General features: G+C 40.4%; 1 protein-coding gene across 4 annotated transcripts in view; it reads right to left on the reverse strand.

Annotated features, from left to right (window-relative positions):
* PICALM (phosphatidylinositol binding clathrin assembly protein) overlaps positions 1-24,511 on the reverse strand; it is a 72,882-nt gene continuing 48,371 nt past the window's right edge. The window contains exons 13-20 of one of the 4 annotated variants that reach the window (XM_032219266.1): positions 17,509-17,616; positions 16,313-16,444; positions 16,195-16,225; positions 15,354-15,453; positions 13,912-13,935; positions 10,714-10,773; positions 9,675-9,779; positions 1-1,189 (exon numbers count right to left, since the gene is read on the reverse strand). In XM_032219266.1, coding sequence (XP_032075157.1) covers positions 1,175-1,189; positions 9,675-9,779; positions 10,714-10,773; positions 13,912-13,935; positions 15,354-15,453; positions 16,195-16,225; positions 16,313-16,444; positions 17,509-17,616 — 575 coding nt within the window. In that variant the 3' untranslated portion in view covers positions 1-1,174. Of the gene's footprint in view, positions 1,190-9,674; positions 9,780-10,713; positions 10,774-13,911; positions 13,939-15,353; positions 15,454-16,194; positions 16,226-16,312; positions 16,445-17,508; positions 17,617-24,511 lie in introns of all 4 variants that reach the window. The other 3 variants (XM_032219265.1, XM_032219267.1, XM_032219268.1) reach the window with 3 other exon arrangements.

A 24,511-nucleotide genomic window follows, 5' to 3' on the forward strand; every position in this document is an offset into this window, starting at 1 on the left:
TTTTTTTTTTCTTTTATACAGAGAAGGAAAGTCTTTGAAAGTGAAAGCAATTCCTCACATTCATTTGGAAAAGGCTGTTATGTCAAGTGTAAGATAAATGGCATGCCAAGCACAAAGCAAGGAAAAGCTTTTTCTCAAAGCACCGGAGGAGAACTCCTGGTCGGGGGGGGGGGGGGGGGGGGAAACGACAACCATGCTCCCACCAGTCAGCTGTTCCCCCCTCCCTCTTCCCCAAATCTTTAGCAGAACTGGCAACTCCGTCTTGTCGGGTCGATCGATTGCTCTTTTAATTCCTGGAGGGTATTCCACAAAGGGGGCATTTTTCAACCTGCTGGAAACGTGCCCCAATATTCCGCGGGGCAGGAGTTGTGGATTGAGAATTGTCTAGAAATTCTTCCGGTGGATTAAAATAATAATAATAATAAAAGGAGACGAACTCTTTTAACGGGAGACCCATAGTATACATCGGCGTTTGTTTCTCCGGGGAGGAGGAGGAGGAGGATTTGTGATACATTTTGTCATTTTAAACGGATAATCATAAATAAATACAAACAATAATACATAAAGGAATGTCTATGCAAACGGAATATATAAATCGGTGGGTTGGGTTGGTTTTTTTTTCCTGTTCTCCTTTTTAAGTTAAAACTTTTTCGGTAAGGGAGTCTAACGTTGGTGACGAAATGGAGAGAGGGGGCTGTAGAATAAAAAGTGTTAGGATTTGATCCTCTAGAGAGAAAAGCCACTGAAGTTAAGGAAAAACCAGGCGCCCAGCTCTTCATTCCCAAGAGCGCTTTCCAGAACACCAATTAGCAGAATAGGTAGCTTCTTTCATAGGTTACCAAATCAATGTTATAAAATAGGGGGGGGGGGGGCAGGAGTTACTAACATGTTAAGTTACCGCGGGAAGGGGAGAGGAATAGAAAAAAGATCCCACACCAAATTTGTGGCAATTCTTGGCTTTATACCACGCCGAAGGTGCTGAGATTTCCTTAAGTTGGCCGAGAGGGCTTTGTCGTGGGCTTCTGCATGATTTGAGTCTCTTCTACTGGAGAGCTGGGAGAGAACCTCCGTTTGGACCGAGCTGCAAAAAAAGGGTTGGTCACTTGAGCACACGGGTCTTTCTGGGATTTTTTCCCCCCTCGCTCCATCCACTCCGCCTGGCATACAGACTGGATTACATAAACTGGATCTGAGAAAATAAGAGGAAATCAAGATTAGCTTGTCGGTAGAAGAGGATATCTGGAGCTTGTGAACCGTGGGAGGGTTCCTCGGTGCTCACTGAGCGTGGTTCGTTTTCTTGTTGCAAACGTTTCATTACCCAGCTAGGTAACATCAGCAGCGCTGCACTGATGTTACCTAGTTGAGTGACGAAACATCTGCAAGAAAGCAATGCTCAGAGCGCACCAAGGAAGGTCACAGATCACCTTAACAATGTCAGCACACAACTCTGTCTTAATTTCTTCTGATCTCAGCCCTTCGCTAGCCACCTGTTTAAAACCTAAAGGAAGCCTCCAAAGTATCTCTGATGTACTTAACATCATTCTACAATCATCATCATCATCTCCTATTAATGACTCTATAATCCCATGAGGGGTGCAGTCTGGTCAACTGAATAGAGCTAGCAGGGTGTTTAATGGCCGGATGCCCTTCCTGTCGCCAATGCGGAGTTTTGTTCAGCAGATATATTCTCAGTGTGCCCAGAGAGAGAAATATCTGTCTCTACCTAGGATCAAACTCACAGCCTCCTGATTGTGAGGCGGGAGCACCACCTCTAGGCCACTGCACCACTCCAACGTCACTCTATAATGAAGGATAAATTATTGGAGAGAACTGCCCTATGACACACAAATGTACAATTGGTTTCCATTCAACCGAGATGGAGGATGTGGCATAGTCATCACAACTGTTTTATTTGTGCCACCTTTAAGCCCAATATGGAATTTAAAATACAGGTGGCAACCAAGAAGATGGGAGAAATGGAATCACAGTCAAAACAGGGCAACTCATCACAGCAGCGCTAGAGAGGACAACAGAATAACTGCAAAATGGCTTTATGGCAATTACAACACAAACTGGGTCTCCAAAAGTAGTAATTATTCTTTCGAAGGCCATGGTTGAGAGGATTTTTAGGCCAAAAACCTAATGCAAAACAAATCCAAAAAATGTGATGGAAGGACAAAAAAAGGAAAAAAAAGTTATTATGGGATCACAATAAGACTAGAAAAAGATTTGCCATATTTTTTGCTCCAAAGACACTCTTTTTTCCCCTCCCAAAAGTGGGTGAAAATGTGCATCTTACGGAGCGAATATGGGCGGCAGGCAGCAGTGGCGAACAGTGGCAGCAATCCTGGAACAGCTGATCGGTGGCATTCCAGGAGCTGATCCAAGTGCTGATCAGCTGCTCGCAAGTGAAGACTCCTGCGTTCCCCAGCAGGCGGGGTTTGCTGTTTGCTGCAAGGACCCTAGCCAGATGAATAGCTGGGAGGCAGAGGCAGACATATTTTTTCCCCTTGTTTTCTCCTCTAAACCTAGGTGCATCTTATGCTCAGGAGTGTCTTATGGAGCGAAAATTACAGTGATTTACAATCTCCATGTAGATCTGTTTGATATGCACTCAATATAGTGGAGAAACTGGAGAAATTCGGATCTGTGGGACCTGGGGCTCACTTACGACACCCAGGAACGTAGCAAGAGAGGCATCTCAAGATACCAGTTGCTGATCCGATTCAGAGGTTCCCTCCACATCCAACAGGCACACCCTGCGTATTTCATTATTTTCAACCAACATGACGTTGTTTTCGGAGTTTTGGTGGCAGCGATAAAATTTCGCACCATTGGGAAAGTTTGCTGGAGCTCATCCAATCAGACCATCCAAACATGCAACTTTTTGTAGAGACCTCTCCAACGGGAACGACATTTTGATGCGCTCGTGGCAAGGAGGGAGCCTTCTGTGAGGACGAAGGGGTTGTTCCTAGGAGGAGGCAGCATCCAGCTGGCCAACTTTCTCCCACCCCACCCCACCCCACCCACAAAGTGAACATGCAATACCTAAAGGATCCTATAAGAAATCCTGCAAGGAGACCTCTGCAAAGGGGTCGTTTCCTGAAGGTCTGTGTGGACTCTGAGAGGATGGGCTGGAAGCGGCAGACAGCTGGGGGAGAAGATGGCGGAAAGGGAGACGGGGAGAGAGAGAGAAAAAGAAGGCCTCAATGACAGAACCAGAAAGGCAGGAAATGTAATGATGGAGAAAGCAGTTAGGAGAAAAGGTAAGTTACAGCTGAAGTGGACTGGTTAAAAGGGGAAGGAGAAAAAAAAAAGAATCGTGGCATGAAAAATACCATTTGTGCTCCAATGGTATGGTAGATGTCAAAAAGTAAAGATAGCAGACTTATATACCGCTTCATGGTGCTTTTACAGCCCTTTCTGAGCAGTTTACAGAGTCAGCCTCTTGCCCCCAACAATCCGGGTCCTCATTTTACCCACCTCGGAAGGATGGAAGGCTGAGTCAACCTTGAGCCTGTTGAGATTCGAACTGCCAAACTGCAGCTAGCAGTCAGCTGAAGTAGCCTGCACTACCGCACTCTAACCACTGCGCCACCACTCCTCTTATGCAATGGAGTTCACAATAAAGCATTGCTTATTTTGCTTTTGTCCCCTCTAGGGGGCTATCTGCAACCATTTCTTTTCACTACTCTTGCTTTTTTTATTTTATATTGAAGATACTTCACGTCCAGTGGGTAAAATTCTCTATTTAAATTACAGGCAGAGTCAGCGTTTCAACCAAAAGGCCTTTACAATCACTTCTCACCTTTCACCGTAGCCTAAACTGTTGGGTCTACATGTGTGCGTGTGTGTTTGTACAGGGAAGGGAGAATTTTTTTAAAAAAGAGGTCAGTTATAGAATTCTGGAAGGGAAGAACTTTTCTTTAAAAATGGAGCGAGGATTACAGCAAAGTGGCAGAGTGCCTTCCCCTCATTTGGATGGTTTCCAGGCTCAGCATTTGGCAAATCATGTTAAAAGGAATAAATGTGTCTGAAAGTTTTGCTGCCAGACAGAATGAGTTGCATTGGACAACATTTTCATTGCCAAAGGATACAACTCAGGAAAAGGAGGGTAGAGCTGCACTGCAGGGAGTCCTTGAGTTATGACCGTAGTGGAGCCTGCCCATTATGGTGGTAACTCCTGATGGTCATAACTATCTATGTGACCCAGCAATAGCACTTAAGACTTATATACTGCTTCACAGTGCTTTACAGCTTTCTCTAAAGCGGCTTACAGAGCCAGCGCGTTGCTCCCTAACAATCTGGGTCCTCATTTTACCGACCTCAAAAGGATGGAAGGCTGAATCCACCTCGAGCCGGTCAAGATCGAACTGCTGGCAGTGGGCAGAGTTTGCCTGCAGTACTGCATTCTGACCGCTGCGCCACAACGACATGTCCGATTTTACAAGCCTTTTTTGTCGTAGTTGTTAAGCCAACGCCATGGTCGTAAAACTGGAAGCAAATGCTGAGCTTTCGACAAAAGTGTCGTAAAACGCAGTCATGTGACTTACAGGATGTTGCAAAATGGCTGTGTACCCCGGCTGGCTGCCCAGTGCTTAAAGATCATGTGACCATGGCGGATGTGTGTTTGGAAGTATCAGAACTTTGAATTTGGGCCGTAAGCACCGCCCTCCCCAGGAGGTCCATTTTTAACCTGAAACGGTCACTAAGCAATGGGTGGTAAGTTGAGGATTCCCTGCATCCACTGATATATGCGTATTTTAGAGTTTTCATTAGTTCTTATCACTTTATTAGTAAGAATTCAAAGGCCACAAATAGGGATGTTAAGGAACACAGACAGCCCAGAGGAAACACTCTTTTCCCAAGAGCAGGCGATACTGGCTAATAGATAAGCAATTCTACCTATTGGTTTTACTGCAATTTCTGAACCTTGAGGAAATTAAAATTAAAATTAAAACCCTTGTTTCCAGATTTAAGCCTACATACGGCTCACTCAGAGATATTCTGAGAGACACTTTCAATGTTAGTCTACTACAGACAACACAACACTGGAGACTAATCCAAGTGGGGTTGGACTAGAAGACCTTCTAAGGTCCCTTCCAAGCCTCTTATTCTATGTTATGCTATATTCTAAGATACCTCTGTATTTCTCACCTTGGCATGTTATTAGATTGGCTGTACAAATTAGGTGAAGGGAAAGGAATTTTTCTCCCCGTTACTGTTCTGGGCCCTTTTTAAGATAATTCCCCTTGTGTTTAAATTCTGTTCAAAACTGTAAGTAAATAAATATTATCAATATGTGAAAGTGGCTGCCTGCTCCATGTCAACTGTCACGATAGAATTTGCTTCCTGCTAAAAATAGACTAGTTATGTTTAGAATATAATCTACAAGTGGGTCCAGGATACTTAAAAAGCTTAGCTAATTCTTCCTACCATGGAAACGGTCTTCCAAACAACAGCCGCAAATTGGCATTTTTAAAAAAGTAAATATTTCAGTCTTTCGTATATACACAACAGTTCAGTCGCACTGAATGTGGGAAGGTAGAACAAAATCCTATTAAAAGCACCCAAGATTCCCACAAATGCCTAAAATATCACTCTGATCCAAGCTTCCCCATGGGATTTTAATTCCTTCCATGTTCTGGTTTCCAGCACAGGATATCAACTTCATCAGGGGAGTTAAATAAAACGAAACGCATTTGTTCCTCTGCCTTTGATAGTATTAATGCTTGCATGGAGTCTCTTTCATCCAGGCATTTCCCTCAGTTGAGGAAACGGCTCAAAGGAAACGAAAGCACGTCAACGTACCTCAACCTGGTTTAAGTTAGCCATGAAAACCCTGGCTCTGACCCCGTGCCCTGGGCTAAGGGAATGGAGGAGACCCATTTGGGCGGAAAGCCAGCGTTAAAGATAATGGGTTTTATTTCTGTCTGGAGCAACCTTGGGAATTTCCAGGAGTGTGGACTTCAGCTTCTAGAATTCTCATCAATGATCCTTCTGGCTTTGGAATTCTGGGAATTGAAGTCCTGGAAATTCCCTTGAGAACCCATCCTAGCCTGGAGGGTTATGGTTCTTTTCTCTCGGTTATAATGGTTTTGACTGCTTTTAATATTCTATACCATCCAGAGTCTTTAGGGAGTTGCGCAGCCTTAGAAGTTTGTCAAATGAATAAACAAGCTTATGTTATCCAAAATTACTTGCTTAGTGTTCAGTAATTGACACAACTTCCTTGTTGTGTCAACTTCCTACAGCCGTGATGGTGAACCTATGGCATGTGTGCCAGAGGTGGCACACAGAGCCTTCGCCATCTGCTCTTCTGGGTTCCGTCATGAGCATGGGCACAGGTCAGCTGCCCTCTTCTGGATTCTGGCGCATGTGCACGACGGCAGCTGGAAGAGAGCAGCTGGCCAGTGTGCATGTGCTCTGGACCACCTATCCAGTGCGCATGCGCGTGACAGCACCTGGAAGTGCAGCTGGCCGCCATGCACATGAGCACCGGCCAGCTGCTCTCTTCCAGGTTCTGGTGCTCCAGCATACGTGTGCTCCAGTTGCAGCATTCGGTACTGAAAAGGTTAATCATCACTGTCTTATAGTGTAGTGTACAGTCTATTTCTTACATGCTCTGCTGCATTCCTTTCCTCTCTTCTCCTCTCCATCGCATAAATTTCCTTATAGCCTGAACATCCCAAAGATGCTTTTTTCAAGAGGCAACTGGTCACTCTGAACTCCAGAAACTGAGAATCTCCATAGACACTTAGCCTGAACGGAAAAAGGTGAACCTTTTGCTGTTAGGAAGCCATCAGTTATTCGTAAATGGCTCTTGCTGTGAAAGCCGATGCAGGGAAGGCTTGGAAGCAAAGGGACTGAGGGAAGACGAGACCTTTAGCCAAACACAATGCAAGACAATAAAACAAGTGGCAAGAAGGCAGGGTCAAAAGAGCCATTAGGCATTAAACCTTGGGGATGTTTTAAATAGAGGACCTGACTGCCTACCATATTTTTCAGAATATAAGACGCACCAAGATTTTGAAGAGGCAAATAAAAAAAAGACCTCCCCAAAACGGCCCTTTTGTAAAAAAAAAACAAAAAAACAAAAAAACAAAAAAAGGACATATATAGCCTTTAGGAGGCTTATAGAGTGGTCCTGGAGGCTGGGGGAGGGGGGGGGAAATGAGCAAAAATTGGTCCATTTTCCGCTCATTTCTGCCCTCCCCAGCCCCCAGGAGCACTCTGGAAGCCTCCTAAAGGCTATGCACGGCCATTTTTGCAAAGGGGGCAAGGTTTCGGGAGGCCAAAAATGCTCTATTCAGTGTATAAGACGCACCTAGACTTTCAGCCTCTTTTTTGAGGGAAAAAGGTGCGTCTTATAGTCCAAAAAATACGATAAGTGTGCTGTATCTGAGCTTCTGTATTATAAGAGCTTCTTTGAGTAAAACGTCTACGTTTTGACTTTTCTGCTCTTGCCCGCTGAGCGATGGTTGAGATATTTTCTGTTGTGCTCTGGGCAAAGCTCTGACTGTAGCAGTTACTAAAACTGGTCACGTTGATAGCCTCTTACAAGCACCCTTAAATGCAAAAAACCTATCCGTAGGTCAGGACCACACACAGAATAGGAAGTGTGCTTTTGTGGCTGGGGAGAAGCAGGTGGATGTGGAAGAGAAAAGAATGAGGAAACCATGGGGAGGTTTAATGAAGGAAGAGAAAGGGACATGAATGGCCTCTTTCAGTTCCATGGAAAATGGTGAAAAGTCCAGGCTCATTCACTCTAGTTGCTCTGGTTGATATATTGAGTTCACATTCGTGCAGCTTGACTAACAAAGGAATCGCCAACGCGCACAGGTGAACCAAAAGGAACAACTCCTCCTTCGAAACGCTAAGGCAGGTCAAGTAGAGGGGACTCCCGGCTAGCAAATAGACCTTCACAACAAGCCTTTGTTCCCTCAGCAAGAAAACTCTCATAAATCTGACATTGGTAAAGCCAAGCCAAGATCAGCGAGGAACCACAAATGGTTTAATTCCAGGGCAAACCCAGAAAGTGTTTCCACTGAGGATGTTGATTTCCTCATTCTTAAGTACACGGCCAGGATCAATCCCAAGCATTCGGGTTACAAATTCTTCTGCTGCTGTCTCATTCAGGAGTAGAGGGGAAGGAATAGCTCATGGTTGAAGTCTCCCATAATATGTCCTATCTGTGAAAATACTGCTGGCCTCATTTTTTTGTTTTTGTTTTTTGGATAGCCTAAGGACAGTTTTGGTTTGATACTTTAAAGCAGGGGGTGTCCAGCCTTGGCAACTTTAAGACGTGTGGACCTCACCTCAGACCTGTGGACTTCAACTCCCAGAATTCCCCAGGTTGCCAGGTGAAGTCCACACGTTTTAAGGTTGTCAAGGATGGACACCCCTGCTATAAAGTTCTACATTATTTAATTCCTTCTGAAGATCTAAATAGACACAAGCCTTTTCAATGTGCATCGGGATCTCTTATCTTACAAAATCAATTCTCGGGTTTGGGCACCTTCCACGTGTTTTCCAAATGCTTAAGAAAGCAAGTTTGTGGACATAGAGACACCACAGAATTCAGTGCCATCTTGATTTCAGAATGCACCCAAGGGGACGATTTTCACATTCTTGTGTAAGGGAAGAACAAAAATGGAACATTTCCTTCATTATAAATAAAAAGGAAAGGCCAAATGGCATCGGTACAACGAGAGCACGCTTGTAGGCCTCCAAACCAGCGTAATACTTTTAAGTCTCAGAAGTACAAACTTTCTACTTCATCTGGATAGTGAGACACATTTCTTTATAACTTTCCTTCTAATGCACCCCCTGAAAACATGTATTATTCATTCATTTTAATAACTCTTCTGGTGCCTCCTCAGCTTCAACTTCTCTGACAGAAGAAAAATACTATTTTTTAAATTTATGAATTCATTTGTGAATAGTTATTCTATCTTTCTTGTACCACTCTGACTGTAACCTCTCCAATAATTTGATTGTCACCTCAAAACCTCTTTTTTCAAAAAATATATTTTTTATTAAAAAAGATACACTTTAATTATATATATATACACTAACTGCGGCGCGCATAACTTATGCACAATACTGGAAAAAAAGAAAATACACCATCAGAGCTAGATATAATCAGAAAAGTGTTGGCCTGTGCGGAAGCAGATAGGTTCACTCTTGAACTTAAAAACAAAGGGGAATCAGAATATTTTGAAGTCTGGAACAGATTTTATGATTGGTATAAGACAAGGTGACAAGACTGGAACAGAATGTATATATTGTGATTGGACAGAAGGATAGACAATGTATTAAGTAGGGTAATTGTTAATGGCTTGATACTAGCTGTATATAATGTGAATGTATGGTCACTTCGACTTCGCGGTATTGCATTGTTTTAAATGTAAAAATAATAAAAATATATTTAAAAAGACCTCTTTTGAACAACTCTCGTCTCAGATCTTTGGAGTCTTCTCGTGTATAATAAGCTTTCTTGAGACCCATTTGGGCAAATCCATCTGGCTCAGAATGAAAACTGCCTTGGATGTGAAACTAGTTTAACATCTGAATCAAATACGTCTGCTTGCCACTAACGATTACAAATATTTTAACCGATTTCGTCATTCTCAACAGAGGGCCTTCCTTGCAGAGTAGAAATTAAAACCTACCTGTGCTCCTGATATAGGACCAAAAGGATTTGGAGGTCTCATGACAGGTTGGCTGTATATTAAAGTTGGCTGCGTCATTACTGGTACTCCTCCCATTTGGGATGGCTAAAAATCCAGAATAGCACAGAATTAATGTTATGAAATTAAGTAAATTAAAATGGTGAAATGCCCACGCCATTAAGAGTATGCTTTCAACCATCATCTTCTGTTAACAAGACAGTAGAATATTTATGGAATAGCAGGATGGGTTAGCCATCACAGCTACCACAAAGAACTCACTGGAGACACTTTGCTGTCATTTTTGCTGGAGGGACTTTCTCTATATAACCTCTCTGTGCTTTTAGGCAGGGGTCTCCAAACTTGGCTACTTTAAGACTCGTGAAGTTCAACTCCCAGAATTCCCATGCTGGCTAGATAATTCTGGGAGTTGAAGTCCACGAGTTTTAAAGTTGCTAAGTTTAGAGACATCTGATTTTAGGAATGGCCAACAAGAATCTGCTTTGTTTTTCCAAAAAGACACCCCCCCCCAAAAAAAAGCTCCAGCCCAGAGAATACATACAAAATTCTTTCACGTCTGTTCTTGCATCATTTTAAGGTATTCGTATTCAGAAAGCACCCCTTTCTTTTCAGTTGTAATAACTGAGCCTGATTGTTAATGCGTCTTATATCAAACATCTGTTTTAAGTTAACTCTAAATTTAACTGTACATTTGTACAAATTCTGGAGCACATCTGGAAGTTATTAGAAGACTGGAAGCAAAAGAGTGTATTATTCTTCGGGGTTTGTCTCCCACTCCCCCCCCCCCCATAATGTGCTCAGAGTAGTTTACCATGAGAGATTTTCCTAGCAAACTGAGATCACAAACCAGGAAACAAAAAAACTAGAATTGAAACAGATTCATCTTGCCCATTGGGTATGTGGCATCTTGTCAAACAACAGCCTTCTCCCATAAACACAGACAAGCACAATAAATATATTGGAAGGGGATGTCTAACAAATCAATGCTCCACAAAGGACTTAAAATACAAACTTTACTGACCATTCCATATCCCATCATTCCTGTTGGCGTTGTAGCAGGATAGGCCATGACAGGGGGTGCCTAATGGGAAAAGCACACCATTGCTTTGTTCTCTTTGTTAACCATGTTTTTTTTAATCGATTTTTACATTTTTTAATGATAATAATTGTTCTGTATATCTTAAGAATATACACCTAAAATCGTTTGTTCGTGAGATAGGCAGCAACATAAACTGTATAAATTTGATGAATGAGTGGATAAATCAATCAATTCCCCAAAGAAGAAACGATAAAAGACACAGTTGATTTTATGTTGGTTTTTGTTAACTTTGGGTCTGATATTTTTGAAGGGAGATCACCAAAGTCTCTTAACTGGGACAAGATAAAAGAATTAACACAATTACTGAATTATTTAACTGATAATACTCTTGTATGATCTCCATTATCAGCTGAACCACAACTGGCAACTACATAATTTATTAGAATAACCAATTACTGATTAAAACAAACAGTTTGGGAACTGCTGCTCTTTTTAAACACCAAAGCAGAGTTGCAGATACCTGAGATATCTACAGGTTAGAACTGGTCCAGGTTAATATGGGGATCTTCACAGAGCTGGCAACTCCAACTTACTACTTTAAATTGTTATATTTTAGGTAGGAAGTTTACCAAAACATTAACAATCGCTCAATGAATCCCCAAAACTGCATGAAAATGAACTCCAAGTTTGCTGGACTTTAGACAATTATTAGATGATTGTGCTAGGTATTTACATAAAGTTCAACAACTATATGCTAGCACATATAAATTCTTAAGTTTTTTCTCCACATCATTGCCAGTTAATATTGACAAAGTGTTTTGTAAGACGCATGCCTTTACGTCAATTAGCATTTTAACCTACATAGCTTAGGTATGGATATCCTTAATTTTATATTAATTTTGTGACATCTGTACATTCTATATATCATCTGCTTCTTGAAATCATCCTCTGCAGCAACAAATTTTCATATTTAACTGACATTCAGGAAGATTGGGAATTCCCTTCCTCCTTCATGGTTCATTTTAACAAGGTTTCATAATACATCAAAAATAGAAGTATTTTCAAACCAAAATCCCAAATGCCACAAAATTCCCAATAGTCAAAGCCTTGTATATATTTCTCTTTGCAAGCAATTGTACTTAAGAGTAACTTAACATGTACCACTTCCTCCTCCTTCTGATCAGCAATAATAATAATGTAATTTTGGTCAATTATTGGAAACGAGAGCTTTAGAATAGAATAGAAGGAATGAGCTGGAAGGGACCTTGGAGGTCTTCTAGTCCAGCTCCCTGCTCAAGCAGGAGAATCTAGACCATCGCTGACAAGTGACTGTCAGGTCTCTTTTTAAAAATTCGAGTGATGGAGTGCCCAGGATTTCTGCAGGCAAGCTGCTGGTTAATTAGCCTTAATGAACTTTAATGCAAAAATCAAAGAAAGAGGCCAATTGCTCCTTAAAATGGAAAGCAGAAAAACGCGTGTGTAGTATAGAGACTAGTCATTCTGCTATGCAGTTTTTTGAATTTAAAGGACGTGCAGGTAATACCCATAATTTTATAAGAAATTCAACTGTCTGAAAAAGATTTTCCAACAACATAAAAGTGAATGAAGGAAAACCCACAGTGTTTTTCCTATGGACTACACTGTTACACAGGACGACGGAATCCAATTGGCTATTGTTTACTATGATTGATGAAATGGCAGTGCTTAACATAGCAAAATACGGTATATATAAGCATATACATGGCTATAGGTTTGCTCATTTTTTAACTGTTTAAGGTGGTTTAAGGTTTTCTTCTCCATGAAGAGATTATAGGGAAAGACCAATAATAGGGAAAGTAAAACCAAAAGAGCTGAAGAATTAAAGTTACTATGATTTTTGATGCATGGAAATTCAGTCATAAGCGTCACTTATAGAGCAGATTGAATAAACGAGAAGATAATCTAAAGATAAAGACTTCTATCAGTTGAACTTACATCAAAAATAGGTAGTGCTCAACTTACAACCATTTGTGAGGTGCCCAAACAGCATCAAAAAAAGTGACTGATAGGCATTTTTTACAACTGTGGCAGCATTCCCATGGTCATGTCATCAAAATTTGGTAAATAACATTATAAATTCTCCCTTCTGTCAAATCTCAATCTCTGGGGATTTCATGGACAACCTCATAATTTTCTTGGCAATAATAAGGAAGTGATTTACTATTTCCTTATTGCTTATATCCTTATTCTTGAACAAAGCAACTTAAGACCGGTTTTCACCCTTTGTAGCATTTTGGTCATGGGATCAAAAATTCAGACATTTGGCAACTGATTCATATTTATGACGATTGCAGTGTCCCAGGGTGATGTGATCCCCTTTCACAACCTTCTGACAAGCAAAGTCAATGGGGAAGCCGGATTTGCTTAACAACCGTGGCACTAACTTAACAACTGCAGTGATTCACTTAACAACCGTGGCAAGAAAGGTCGCAAAATGGGGGCAAAAATCACTTAGCAATTGTCTTGCTTAGCTACATAAATTTTTGGCGCAATTGTGATCGTAAGTTGAGGACTACCTGTAGGTATTTAAGAATATAAAGTATTTGGAGACTTCATTCTTTAGCTCTTATCAATAATTATGAACAATTAGGCCATTTGCGGATTTTTTAAAAAAATATTATTATTTTAGTGGAATGAGATAGCACTGCAGTTCAGACATTTTTTTAATCAACTGACCCAACATGAGAAATATCACTCCATTCAGTAATATTTTAGAATGTATTGGTCTCTCCCTCTTTGAAATCAACTCTATGGTAAGTGGGAGCGGAAAGAAGCTTGTGAGATTTCATGCAATTATTTGTACGCACGGACGCCTTTTTTCATTTCATTTATTCAAATTCAAATGCATTTGAAAAGGCAATGCAGACGCGACACGCCAGCTAATTGGGCAGCAAACGACAAGAGTGAAAGCAGGAAAATAATTGTGAATATTTCTTCATGCCATTCGTGGCTTCAAAAGGGCGTCCTTAAAATCTGGACGTATTAGAAGCTGTTCAAAATTTCCATCATGCCCAAAAGATCTTAACAGAAGTGTGGAGTAGCGGGATTATGAGATTCTGCTGTAGTGGTTAATATCAGCATGCCAATCTGATTGCAAAAAAATAAAATAAAAAATAGAGGCTGCAAGTTTTGTTCACTTACGTATTGTGGAAAATGCATGCCATTCTGCTTTTCCCCCGGAAGAACAATTACACAATGCAATAACACTGGATTAGAAATGATTGCTTACACAACAGAATATACACAAAAGCATTTTGGTTACAAGTGTGCTTAACGACCACGAGGACACATTCTTGTAAACCAGTAAGACGTTGAGCGACAAAGAAAATTAACAAGATTTCATTAAGTCTGTGACAAAACATATAACGTAATCTACTGTAGGCACATTTGTCACACTTCATGTATTTCTGACATACTGGACTTCAGTAATTTATGACAAAACACTGACGAGAAAATGAGACAACATTTAGTGTTAAAGCAGAAGATTAAAGCAAAACACTACTTTTTCAGATTCCAATAGATCACAAAAACTCAAAAACTTTGCATACGGTATAACACAAAACCAAAATCTCCTGATTACACCCATGCTTCCTAGACACCCATTTCAAAATTGTCATTCCCATATATGAGATTTGTAAGAATATTGGGGACTTTTTTTATAGAAAAAGTCTGGTTTTTAAATTTAAAGTTATTGCACAATTTATTTGGAAGCCTTAGTCTTCACTCAGGTATGAAAAATTAGGGTAGTGATAGATGTTGTAATGGTCACAAGGATTTCTTTGTTGTATGAAGTCCTATAAGAACTGGATCCTGACTCAGAGAAGTTGGAAGGGTGTATCACGACTGCTTCCACAGCTAATTTTCTCTGAAATGATTTAGAAATATTTCTTGACCAAGAGTTAGGGAGGTCAAGGGAAACAGATTTCCGCAAACCTCAGCCTCATATTTTTTTTAGCAAAACATGCCTGGAAGGTGGGGTGTTTTTTGTTTTTTGTTTAGTTTAGCCTTCACATTAAAACAGAAGTATGACAATTGTGTGTTCTTTCATGATTCTCTTGATGCCTTGTGTTTTTTCTGACTCCTCTTTCCTTGTTCTACTCATTAAATACTATATTGTATTCTTAGAACAAAAACTGCCTTAAGAATATTCAGAAACAGCTGGTCCTTGCTTAACGGCCACTCTTTCAGTGAGCATTTGAACTTCTGACAGTGCTGAACCAGTGGTACTTACAACCAGCCATTCCAACAACCCCATGCAGTGATGCAATTCAGCCGGTTCTATCCGGTTCGGGTGCACACCCACCCACCCGGACGACAATCACATCCCGTTTTTGATGCTCTGCGCATGACAGTGGTCCCTAACTTTTGCGCTTGGTGGCCTAACTGGAGGGCAGGGGGGAGTGAACTGGGCTGCATGGGTGGCAGGCTGGCACACACTCACACAACATTCACGCAAGTCAAGCTGCACGGACATGCATGCGCGCCGGCCTGCCAGTTGCACGGCTGAGTTTCAAATAGGCCATGGCCTGATAGTGGGTTGCGGCCGAGGGGTTGGGTACTCCTGCCTTATGACAACTGCTTACCATGGTTGAAGCATTCCAAGCAGTGGTGGGTGCGATTTTGGGCTGCCAGTTGGAACCGCCTGTTAATTTCTTTTCTCCTGGCTGGGTCCAGTTTACATCACTATAAATAAATGTTCAAGGTATTAAAACTCACATGTATGCATGTTAGAAAAGCCACCCCAAAGAATGAGATTTTGCATCCTTCGTCTCTACAGGGAGTCCTTGACTTACAACCATTTGTTCAGTGACGGTTCGAAGTTACAATGGCACTGAAAAAAGTGACTTATGATCGTTTTTCACTTATCACCACTTCACCCTCCCCATAGTCAAGTGATCAAAATTCAGGCGCTTGGCCACTGGTTCATATTTGCAACAGTTGGGAGCATTATATGAATCAGCTTTTGCGACCTTTTGGCACGCAAAGACAGCTTCACTTAACAACTTTGTTACTGACTTAACAGCCGCAGTGATTCACTTAACAACTATGGCAAGAAAGCTTACAAAATGGGGCAAAACTCACTTAATTGTTTCAGTTAGCAACAGAAATTTGTGGTTCAATTAAGTCAAGGACTACCTGTATATGAGGAGGAGGAGGAGGAGGAGGAGGAGGAGGAGGAGGAGGAGGAGGAGGAGGAGGAGGATTGGTAGAGAGCAGAGAACGAGTAGCCATCCACAGCATGGATATTATTGGGGTAGATGGAAGATGCTAAATATTGCTCTGTCACAACTGGCTTATTTACAGTACTCGCCCAATCAGCAACACTATCCTTATCCATACCATTAAAATATGAATTTGGTAAGTCATGTAAAGCTGCTGTGAACATATATTTAGAAGGGAAAATAACCTATTAAAAAAACTCACTTTTTCGTTGTCCCATTTCCAATGCCCAAATCTATAAACAAAACAAGAAAATTGTTAAGAAAAAAAGTTCATTCCTTTTAAATTTTGATTTTTATATAAGTCCCGTACAAATACTTACTGCCTACAAGGTTGGCTAGAGATGAATCCAAGTCATCTAATACTAACTTATTGGGTGGCGCTTTGCAAGATGGAAGATTCTGGTTCTGAAAAGCCACTGTTGGTTTTAGAAGTCCACCTAATTCATCAAAGCCTTAAAAATAAGACACATTATTAAATGTCACAGAACTTTTTCAATTATCTTAGCAGATAACAACACAAGTATTGTAAAACCTTAGCACAATACAGGTAGTTCTCGACTTATTCCCACAATTGAGCCCCAAATTTCTGTTGCTGAGACATTTGTTAAGTGAATTTTGTCCATTTTACAACCCTTTTTGCCACATTTATTAAGTGATTCACTGAAGTTGGTCACAGGGTTGTTAAGTGAATTGGGCTCCCCCGCTCCCTTTGCTTTTCAGAAAGCTGCAAAAGGTAATCACATAATTCCAGGACACTGTGACTGTTGCAAGTATGAGGCATTTGACAGGCATCTGAATTTTGCTCATATGACCATGGGGATGCCGCAATGGTCATTAAGTGTGAAAAATGGTCATAAAGTCACTTTTTTGAGTGCTGTTGTAACTTCAAATAGTCACTAAATGAAGTTGAGGACTATCTGTATAGCTAAAAACACTTCAGGAATTCTGCTGCTATCCTTCAAAGGACAAAAAGAAAGGTAACTAGAATACTGCCATCTTTTTTCTGTAAAATAAACTTGACAATTCCAGAAAGTCTGGGATCAAACCTGAAACAAGAGTAAAAGGAATCTTGCAGCCGAAAAAGTTGATTATACCTTACAAGCTCTTCCAGAATTAGCCTTGGTGAACAACAACAAAAAATTGCTTCACCGAGGGTGAGAAAATTCAATCTGCTCATCCTTGGGAAACACGGCATTTAAAAGACTCCTGTTCGGAAAACTCAAGAGAGATCTTCATACAGCTGTGTGCCATTTTTCTTTACTCTCTGAATTAAGGGGCCCTTGGTCCTCTCTTGAGGTGGGTTGTTTTCTTGCAGACGTTTCATTACCCAAACTAGGTAACATGATCAATGCTAATGCACACCACTGCACTGATGATGTTACCTAGGTGGGTAATGAAACGTCTGCAAGAAAACAACCCCACTCAGAAAGCACCAAAACCCCTAATTTCAACCCCGATCTAAAAATATTCTCCTTTATCACAACAGGGTTAAATAAGGGCTACTTAAAAGACTTACCACCAGAATCCACTGATGCATTTGAAGTTTTGTTTCCAAACACAGACTCAAAGTCGACGTTAAGGCCTGCTGATGGCTGCGATGGAGCAACAGAAGATGGTGTAAACCCTGCCAAAAAAAAAATGGGATAGATTGTCTGTGTGTGTATACACACATATCCTCAATTTGCCTCAATTTGCAGACGAGAAATATTGCCATAAATTATTGTGATGGTTGAGACATTCAGATGCTGGATGAGAAATCAGGAACTGGAGGGCAGTTCCATGATTCAGAAAAATCATAGAACAGGAAGCAGCCCTAGAGGTCACTGAGTCAACACTTTGCCCATTTCAGAAATGCAAATTAAAGTATCCTTAACAGATGGCCATTCAACTTCTGCTTGACAGCAAAAATAATATGGAAATATTGCAAGGTTCATTTTTCGTATCTAGAGAAGTACAGAAGGAATACGTTTGTTTATTGTTTGACATGTATTCCCGAAACCAGATGACCTGAGGTAATCTCCCTCCCACCCTCCTTTCCATGCCTGTCTATCTGTCTGTCATACTAAAATATATTTTTATGTACTTTATGTACTTTAGAGCAAGGGTCTCCAACCTTGGCAACTTTAAGACTTGTGGGACTTCTGGGAGTTGAAGTCCACAAGTCTCAAAGTTGCCAAGGTTGGAGACCCGTGATTTAAATAATTTTAGCATTACTACTGAGCTGGTGTTATTGTAAAAGGTTCCACCACAAAACCGCGGAGGACAAAATCGCGCTCGACGAAAGCGCGCATTTGACGTCATCACAGCGCGACGAAAACATTGCGCTGTGATCGAAAAATGTAAAAATAAAGCAAAAACCTTACCCTAACCCCCCCAAACCTAACCCTAAACCTAACCCTAAACGTAACCCTTAACCTAACGCTAAACCTAACGCTAACCCTTAACCTAACGCTAAACGTAACCCTAACGCTCTAAACCTAACCCTAACCCTTAACCTAACCCTAACCCTAACCCTTACCTTTATGTGAATCGGCTTGCTTTAATTTTAATTTTATTTCAATTTTTAATTTTTTTCGTCGCACTGTGATGACGTCAAATACGCGCTTTCGTCGAGCGCGATTTTGTCGTCCGTGGTTTTGACGGGTCACGATTGTAAAACAGTTTTCAAGAATTCCTCTGAATAGGATTCCTGACTTATTTCTACTCTACCGCTGGCCGATCCATAAAGATTCCTATATTTGAATCACAAACATTTAAATGACATATAGAATCTACATTATAGCTACCTCAACCTTGGGTTTTTAAATTAATGTCCCACAAATATTTATCAGCCATTGAAGCCGCGCATGTTTTACACTCCGTTTCCATCAAGCAGTCATGCTACATCTTCCACAGATATCCGCCTATCCACATATGACTTGTCTTTTATTAAGCCTCTTGCAACAACCACCACCCAAAAAATTGGGTGGGATCAAGGACCAATTTTTAAAGAAATAACTATGCCACTTTTTGAGGACCCAGATTGTTGGGGGCAATATGCTGACTCTCTGTAAACCGCTTAGAGAGGCCTGAAAGGCCTATGAAGCGGTATATAAGTCTACTGCTATTGCTATTGCTATTGCTATTGTATGCTGGATCTACTGATGAATCTACTGATATTTCAACTGATAAATCAAGACCGTAATGTGAAATAGAAGTGCTATGAGTTTGCTGACAATATTAAGAGAGAAATACAGGTAGCCCTCCACTTTACGACCATAATTGAGCCCAGAAATTGTTAATTGTAACTTAACTGTTGCTAAGTGAGACACTGGTTAAGTGAATTTTGTCCCATTTTATGACCCTTTTTGCAACAGTTGTTAAATGAATCACTACAGTTGCTAAGTTAGCAACACGGTTGTTAATGGAATCTGGCTTCCCCATTCACTTTGCTTGTCAGAAGGTCACAAAAGAGGATCGCATGGCTCCAGGACACTGCAACCGTCATAAATACGAGACAGTTGACAAGCGTCTGTACTTTGAAAATGTGACCTTGGGAATGCTGCAATGGTCGTGAGAAAAAAAAAACAGCCCTAAGTCACGTTTTTCAGTGCTGTTGTAACGTTGAACAGTCACTAAATGAACTGTTGTAAGTCGAGGACTGTCTGTATATACAATGTCATGTAAATTGAAACTTGTTTCCTTTTGTTGCAAGTACAGTTTTGGTAAAGCTTGAATGTAAAGAAATTTTGCCAGGCAAATTTTGCAATAGTGACAACAATAAATGTGTTATTGGAAATAGCAAAGCAAGGGACCGAAAGCAGAAAAGAAAATACAATTCCAGCATGGAAACAGACAGCTTGTATTGTAGGTATAACCCTCAAAAGTATTATTGTTTTTGTAGACCTGGAAGTGGCATACAAGAACTAAAACTTTACACATAATCATTTTATTTGGAAAAGAAGTTTGAGGTGGTGACCCTTTTTTGGGGTTAGAAAATAGATAGACGGATAGTTATTTATAGTCATAATAGTATGCCATAGAGTGCCAAAATGTCAAAAAAGGCAAATGTATTTGATCCAAAATCTGAAATCATTAAATGAAAACATAGCAATAAATTCAGGAAACAGAACTTCAGAAAAAAAACAGATTCTGAATTCAGAATTTTATTACAAGCTCCTGAACTCAAAATATGACCGCTTGCTATTTTTAGGAAGACCAGATAGGCAGAAAAGCGAACACAGAAAACAAGGGGGGGGGGGAATCAGAATCTTTCTTCCAAGTATTTCCTTAACTTAACTAATTAACCAATCAGTTTCAATTCCATCTAAAGGTTTGCCTCTGTTGAAAAAAACTTTTTAATACTCTTCTACTCCCAATCATAGAAGAGCTTCAAGTTCCTAACTGGGCTTCTTATACCACATTGCAATTGGAGATAAATTGTACAGCACTGATCAAAATTCAGACTTCTGGCATATGTTAGGGATCAAGATAACAAAATTGGAACCTTAAGAGGTCTTCTAGTCCAACCCCTTCCACAAACGGGGGACCCTATACCATTTCAGACAAATGGTGGTCCAACCCCTCCTTAAAAACCTGTGGGTGCGCCTTCACCCACAGTCTCCGAAGGCAAGTGGTTCCACTGATTAATTGTTCTCCCTGTCAGGAATTTTCTCCTCAGTTTCAGGCTGCTTCTCTCCTTGATTAGTTTCCATCCATTGCTTCTTGTCCTGCCTTCAGGTGCTTTGGAGAATACGTTGACCCCCCTCTTCTTTGTAGCAGCCTACATTATAAATTTAAATCAATAAGCACCAAATTTATTATGTTGGGGGTGTTTTGTGTTTTATGTTGGGGGTGTTTTATAGATTTCCTCATTGTAACTCCTTTTTCTCTCCTGTATCTATCTAAGGCTCCCATACCTTTTTGGAGTCTTACCTTATTGCTTTTATACCCTCTGTGTGTGTATATGTGCATGTATTATTCAGATTTTTCACTTTTATGTCTGGCATACATTTTATGCTTCTTTTATTATGACTGTAAATCATCCCATTATGCTAGTTTATGGCCATAATAACGAATGATTGATATTCCCAGTTATTCACTTACCAAGATAAAATTTGCTTGCTGTTAATCAGAAACGGTAGTAACTGTAAAAGGATGTTGAGTAAGATTCTATAAACAAAATAATGAAGGGCGTTTCCAGCAAATCCAGGAGGACAAGATGAATTGTTGAGCTGATTAAAGTGGCTCTTAACTTTTGTCAACCCTGAAGCTGGCCTGGCCGAAGCCATCTTGGAGCTTCAGTGCTGCCAGACTGGAGCTGAGAGATAGGGAGGGGGGATTAGAGATAGCTGGGGTTTTGTAGCCAAAACAAAATACTTTCTCTTGGGAACCAAGGACATCCTCACACCTGGCCAGAGGAAGGAAGAGTGAGGTCACCAGGCAATCAGATAGTGTCTTGATTGGACCATGTCACTGCTTGGGGTTGAGGGAAAACTTTTACTTTTAATTATCTTATTTTTTGGAGTATAAGACGCACCCTTTTCCCTCAAAAAAGAGGATGAAAATCTGGGTCTCTCTTATACACTGAATACAGCATTCCCTCCCACTCCAGAAACCCCGCCCCCTTCACCAAAATGTTCGTGCATAGCCATTAGGAGGCTTTCACAATGCTCCTGGGGAGGGCAGAAATGTTGCCCCCCCAGCAGCACTCTATAAGCCTCCTAAAGGCTATGCATGCCATTTTTTAAATTAAAAAAAAAAGTGGGCCCATTTTGGCAAAAAACGGGTTGTTTTTTGCTCGTTTTGGGGGGCACCTCCTAGGAGCACCCTACAAGCCTCCTAAAGGCCATACATGCCCTTTTTTGGGGGGGCGGAAATGGGGCCGTTTTCACAAAAAATGGGCCATTTTGGGAGGTCTGTAGAGTGGCTCTTCAAAATCTTGGTGCGTCTTATACTCCGAAAAGTATAGTAGGTGAAAACCACTGGAACCTTCAGAGTCAGTTTTCACCAAATCTGTGCCAATATGATATATCCAATAAAGCTATTCTTTGAGGAATCCACCCGCCTTGGCGTTTTGCTTGCTACGGGTCTATTACTTGGAACACTGACAATGTTCCTGAATCCTGATACACTTCTATGAAGAAAACAAAACACATTTGCTCCGCTTTGAATTTTCCTAATTTTTCTACATCTTTGTATGGAATGTTAAATTTACTAATCCTTGTGTTACTAATACATAAGAAGAATCCAACAGAACATGTAACACCCTTGTTGAGTAATAGGAAGTCGTCACCCCTTTAGATCCAGAAACTCTAGTAATTCACCACCTCTAGCTACAATACGGTAATTGCATCCAATGCTTTCTGTAATTGAGGATTAATTTCTGATTGTGTAAAGAATTCTGGTCCATTCCTACGGTACATGGCAAATTATTTCACATCCTTAACTGAGGTTTACTAGCATGAGCTGCTCATTTCAATCCCTGTTACGTTTTTAAGAGGTTTAGGTCGGCAGACAATCCAAAAATCCAAAGAAAGAATGTTTTTCCACAGAACCGTGTGATCCATACGTTATCATTGCTGATAACAACTCAAAACATAACTATATACAGGTTGACTCGGCTTTCCATTCTTCTGAGGTGGGTAAAATGAGGACCCAAATTGTTGGGGGCAATATGCTGACTCTGTAAATTGCTTAGAGAGGGCTGTAAAATACTGTGAGCGGTATATAAGTCTAAGAGCTATTGCTATATGTACTCTCTTCCAAATGGGATAAGGACATTGTACTAAGCAGCTTCTAACACAACTGGCATCAGTCTGGGGGAAAAAACCATCACACTTTTCCTCAGCATTACTTAAATAGTGCAGACTGTTTCCCACATTCTCCATTTTAAAGCTGCTATAAAACCAAAACTGATATCAACTGCATGTCAGTTTTCCTATTTAAGAAAACACCAACCAGAATGCCTTTTTATACTTGCTGAACTTTTATCTCAAGGTTATAAAATAAATAAAAATTTATAAAGGCTTACTTAGGAAAACCATCACCAGAAGAATATCTATGGAGATTCTCAGTCATGCAAGTCATGCTTGTCCCAAGGGTGCTTTTTTTCAAAAGACAACTTGGAATTTTCTTTGCTTTGCTTTAAGACATTTCCCTTCGCTCCCAAGAAGCTTCTTTAGTTCTGAAGAAGAACTGATGAAGCTCCTTGGATGAGAAGCAAAACGTCTTCAAGCAAATCAAAGAAAGTCCAAGTTGTTTTTTTTTAAAAAGCACCTTTGGAATATCACCAGAAGACATACAATTATGATCTATGACTCAACAACAGCGGAAACTAATAGGAAAAAACAGAATTTATAACATTTTGGATGATTTATTGCTTTTCAAAAAAGAGAATGAAAATGCCCTTTGATGCTTAAAGAACATCAATTATTTTTTCCCTTTCTTTAAATGTCTTTGAGTCAGCGCTGACTCTTGCCAACTGCCTGAACCTGTCCCTGTGTTTTGGGTTTTTTTTGACAAGATTTCAGAAGTGATTTGCCATTGCCTCCTTCCTAGTGCTGAGAGTGTGTGACTGGTCCAAGGTTACCCAGCTGGCTTTGTGACTAAGGCAGGACTAGAACTCACAATTTATTCCCCGACGGTTTAAAAATGTAGGAATTCTGAAAGTGATACAGCTATATTCCTCCGTCTGCATGAGGAATCAAAGTCCTGTGCGCTAAAAATTTTTACCTACCTCCAAATAGACCAGCTACAGTTGAGGGTTCATTGCAGAAATGGGAAGCATTAGGATAAGCTTGTGGGCCACAAAAAGAATCTGATAGAAGCATATGAAGCAGAAGAGCAAAGAAGGAATGTTATGGAAAAAGAAAAGAATAAAAAATACAGTGCACACTATTATATGGTTAACCAAACATTCAGACCTTAAGTTAAGACTATAACTACAAGACATCCAACACACAGACAGAGAAACATAGGATCTTCTTAAATAGTAAAGGTTTTATTCTATCCAAAGACAAGACAGAACATTGTTACATTTTATATCTCAAAAATGGGAAAAAGTAAAGTGGGAGAGCTGATTACAAGTAATCCTCAACTTACAATAGTTTGTTTAATGACCGTTCACAGTTACAACGGCACTGAAAAATGTGACTTACGGCCGTTTTTCGCATTTATGACCTTTGACGCATCCCTATGATCATGTGATCAAAATTCAGATGTTTTAGCAACTGGTTCATATTTATGACCGTGGCTGTGTCCCTAGGTCATGTTTGCAACCTTCTGACAAGCAAAGTCAATGAGGAAATCAGATTCACTTAGCAACCAGGTTACTAACTTACCAACTGCAATTATTCACTTGACAACTGTAGCAAAACTCACTTAACAAATGTCTGACTTAACAACAAAAATTTGGGGCTCAATTGTGGTCATAAGTCGAGGGCTACCTGTAGTGGATGGTTATAATGGGTGTTTCCAGGGGGTTCAGATTAAAAAATCAGATTGAAGTCATTCTAGACAACCAGAACAATTAAACTGAA

This window comes from Thamnophis elegans, chromosome 6 (assembly GCF_009769535.1).
Source record: "Thamnophis elegans isolate rThaEle1 chromosome 6, rThaEle1.pri, whole genome shotgun sequence".
NCBI classification, from domain to species: Eukaryota; Metazoa; Chordata; class Lepidosauria; order Squamata; family Colubridae; genus Thamnophis; species Thamnophis elegans.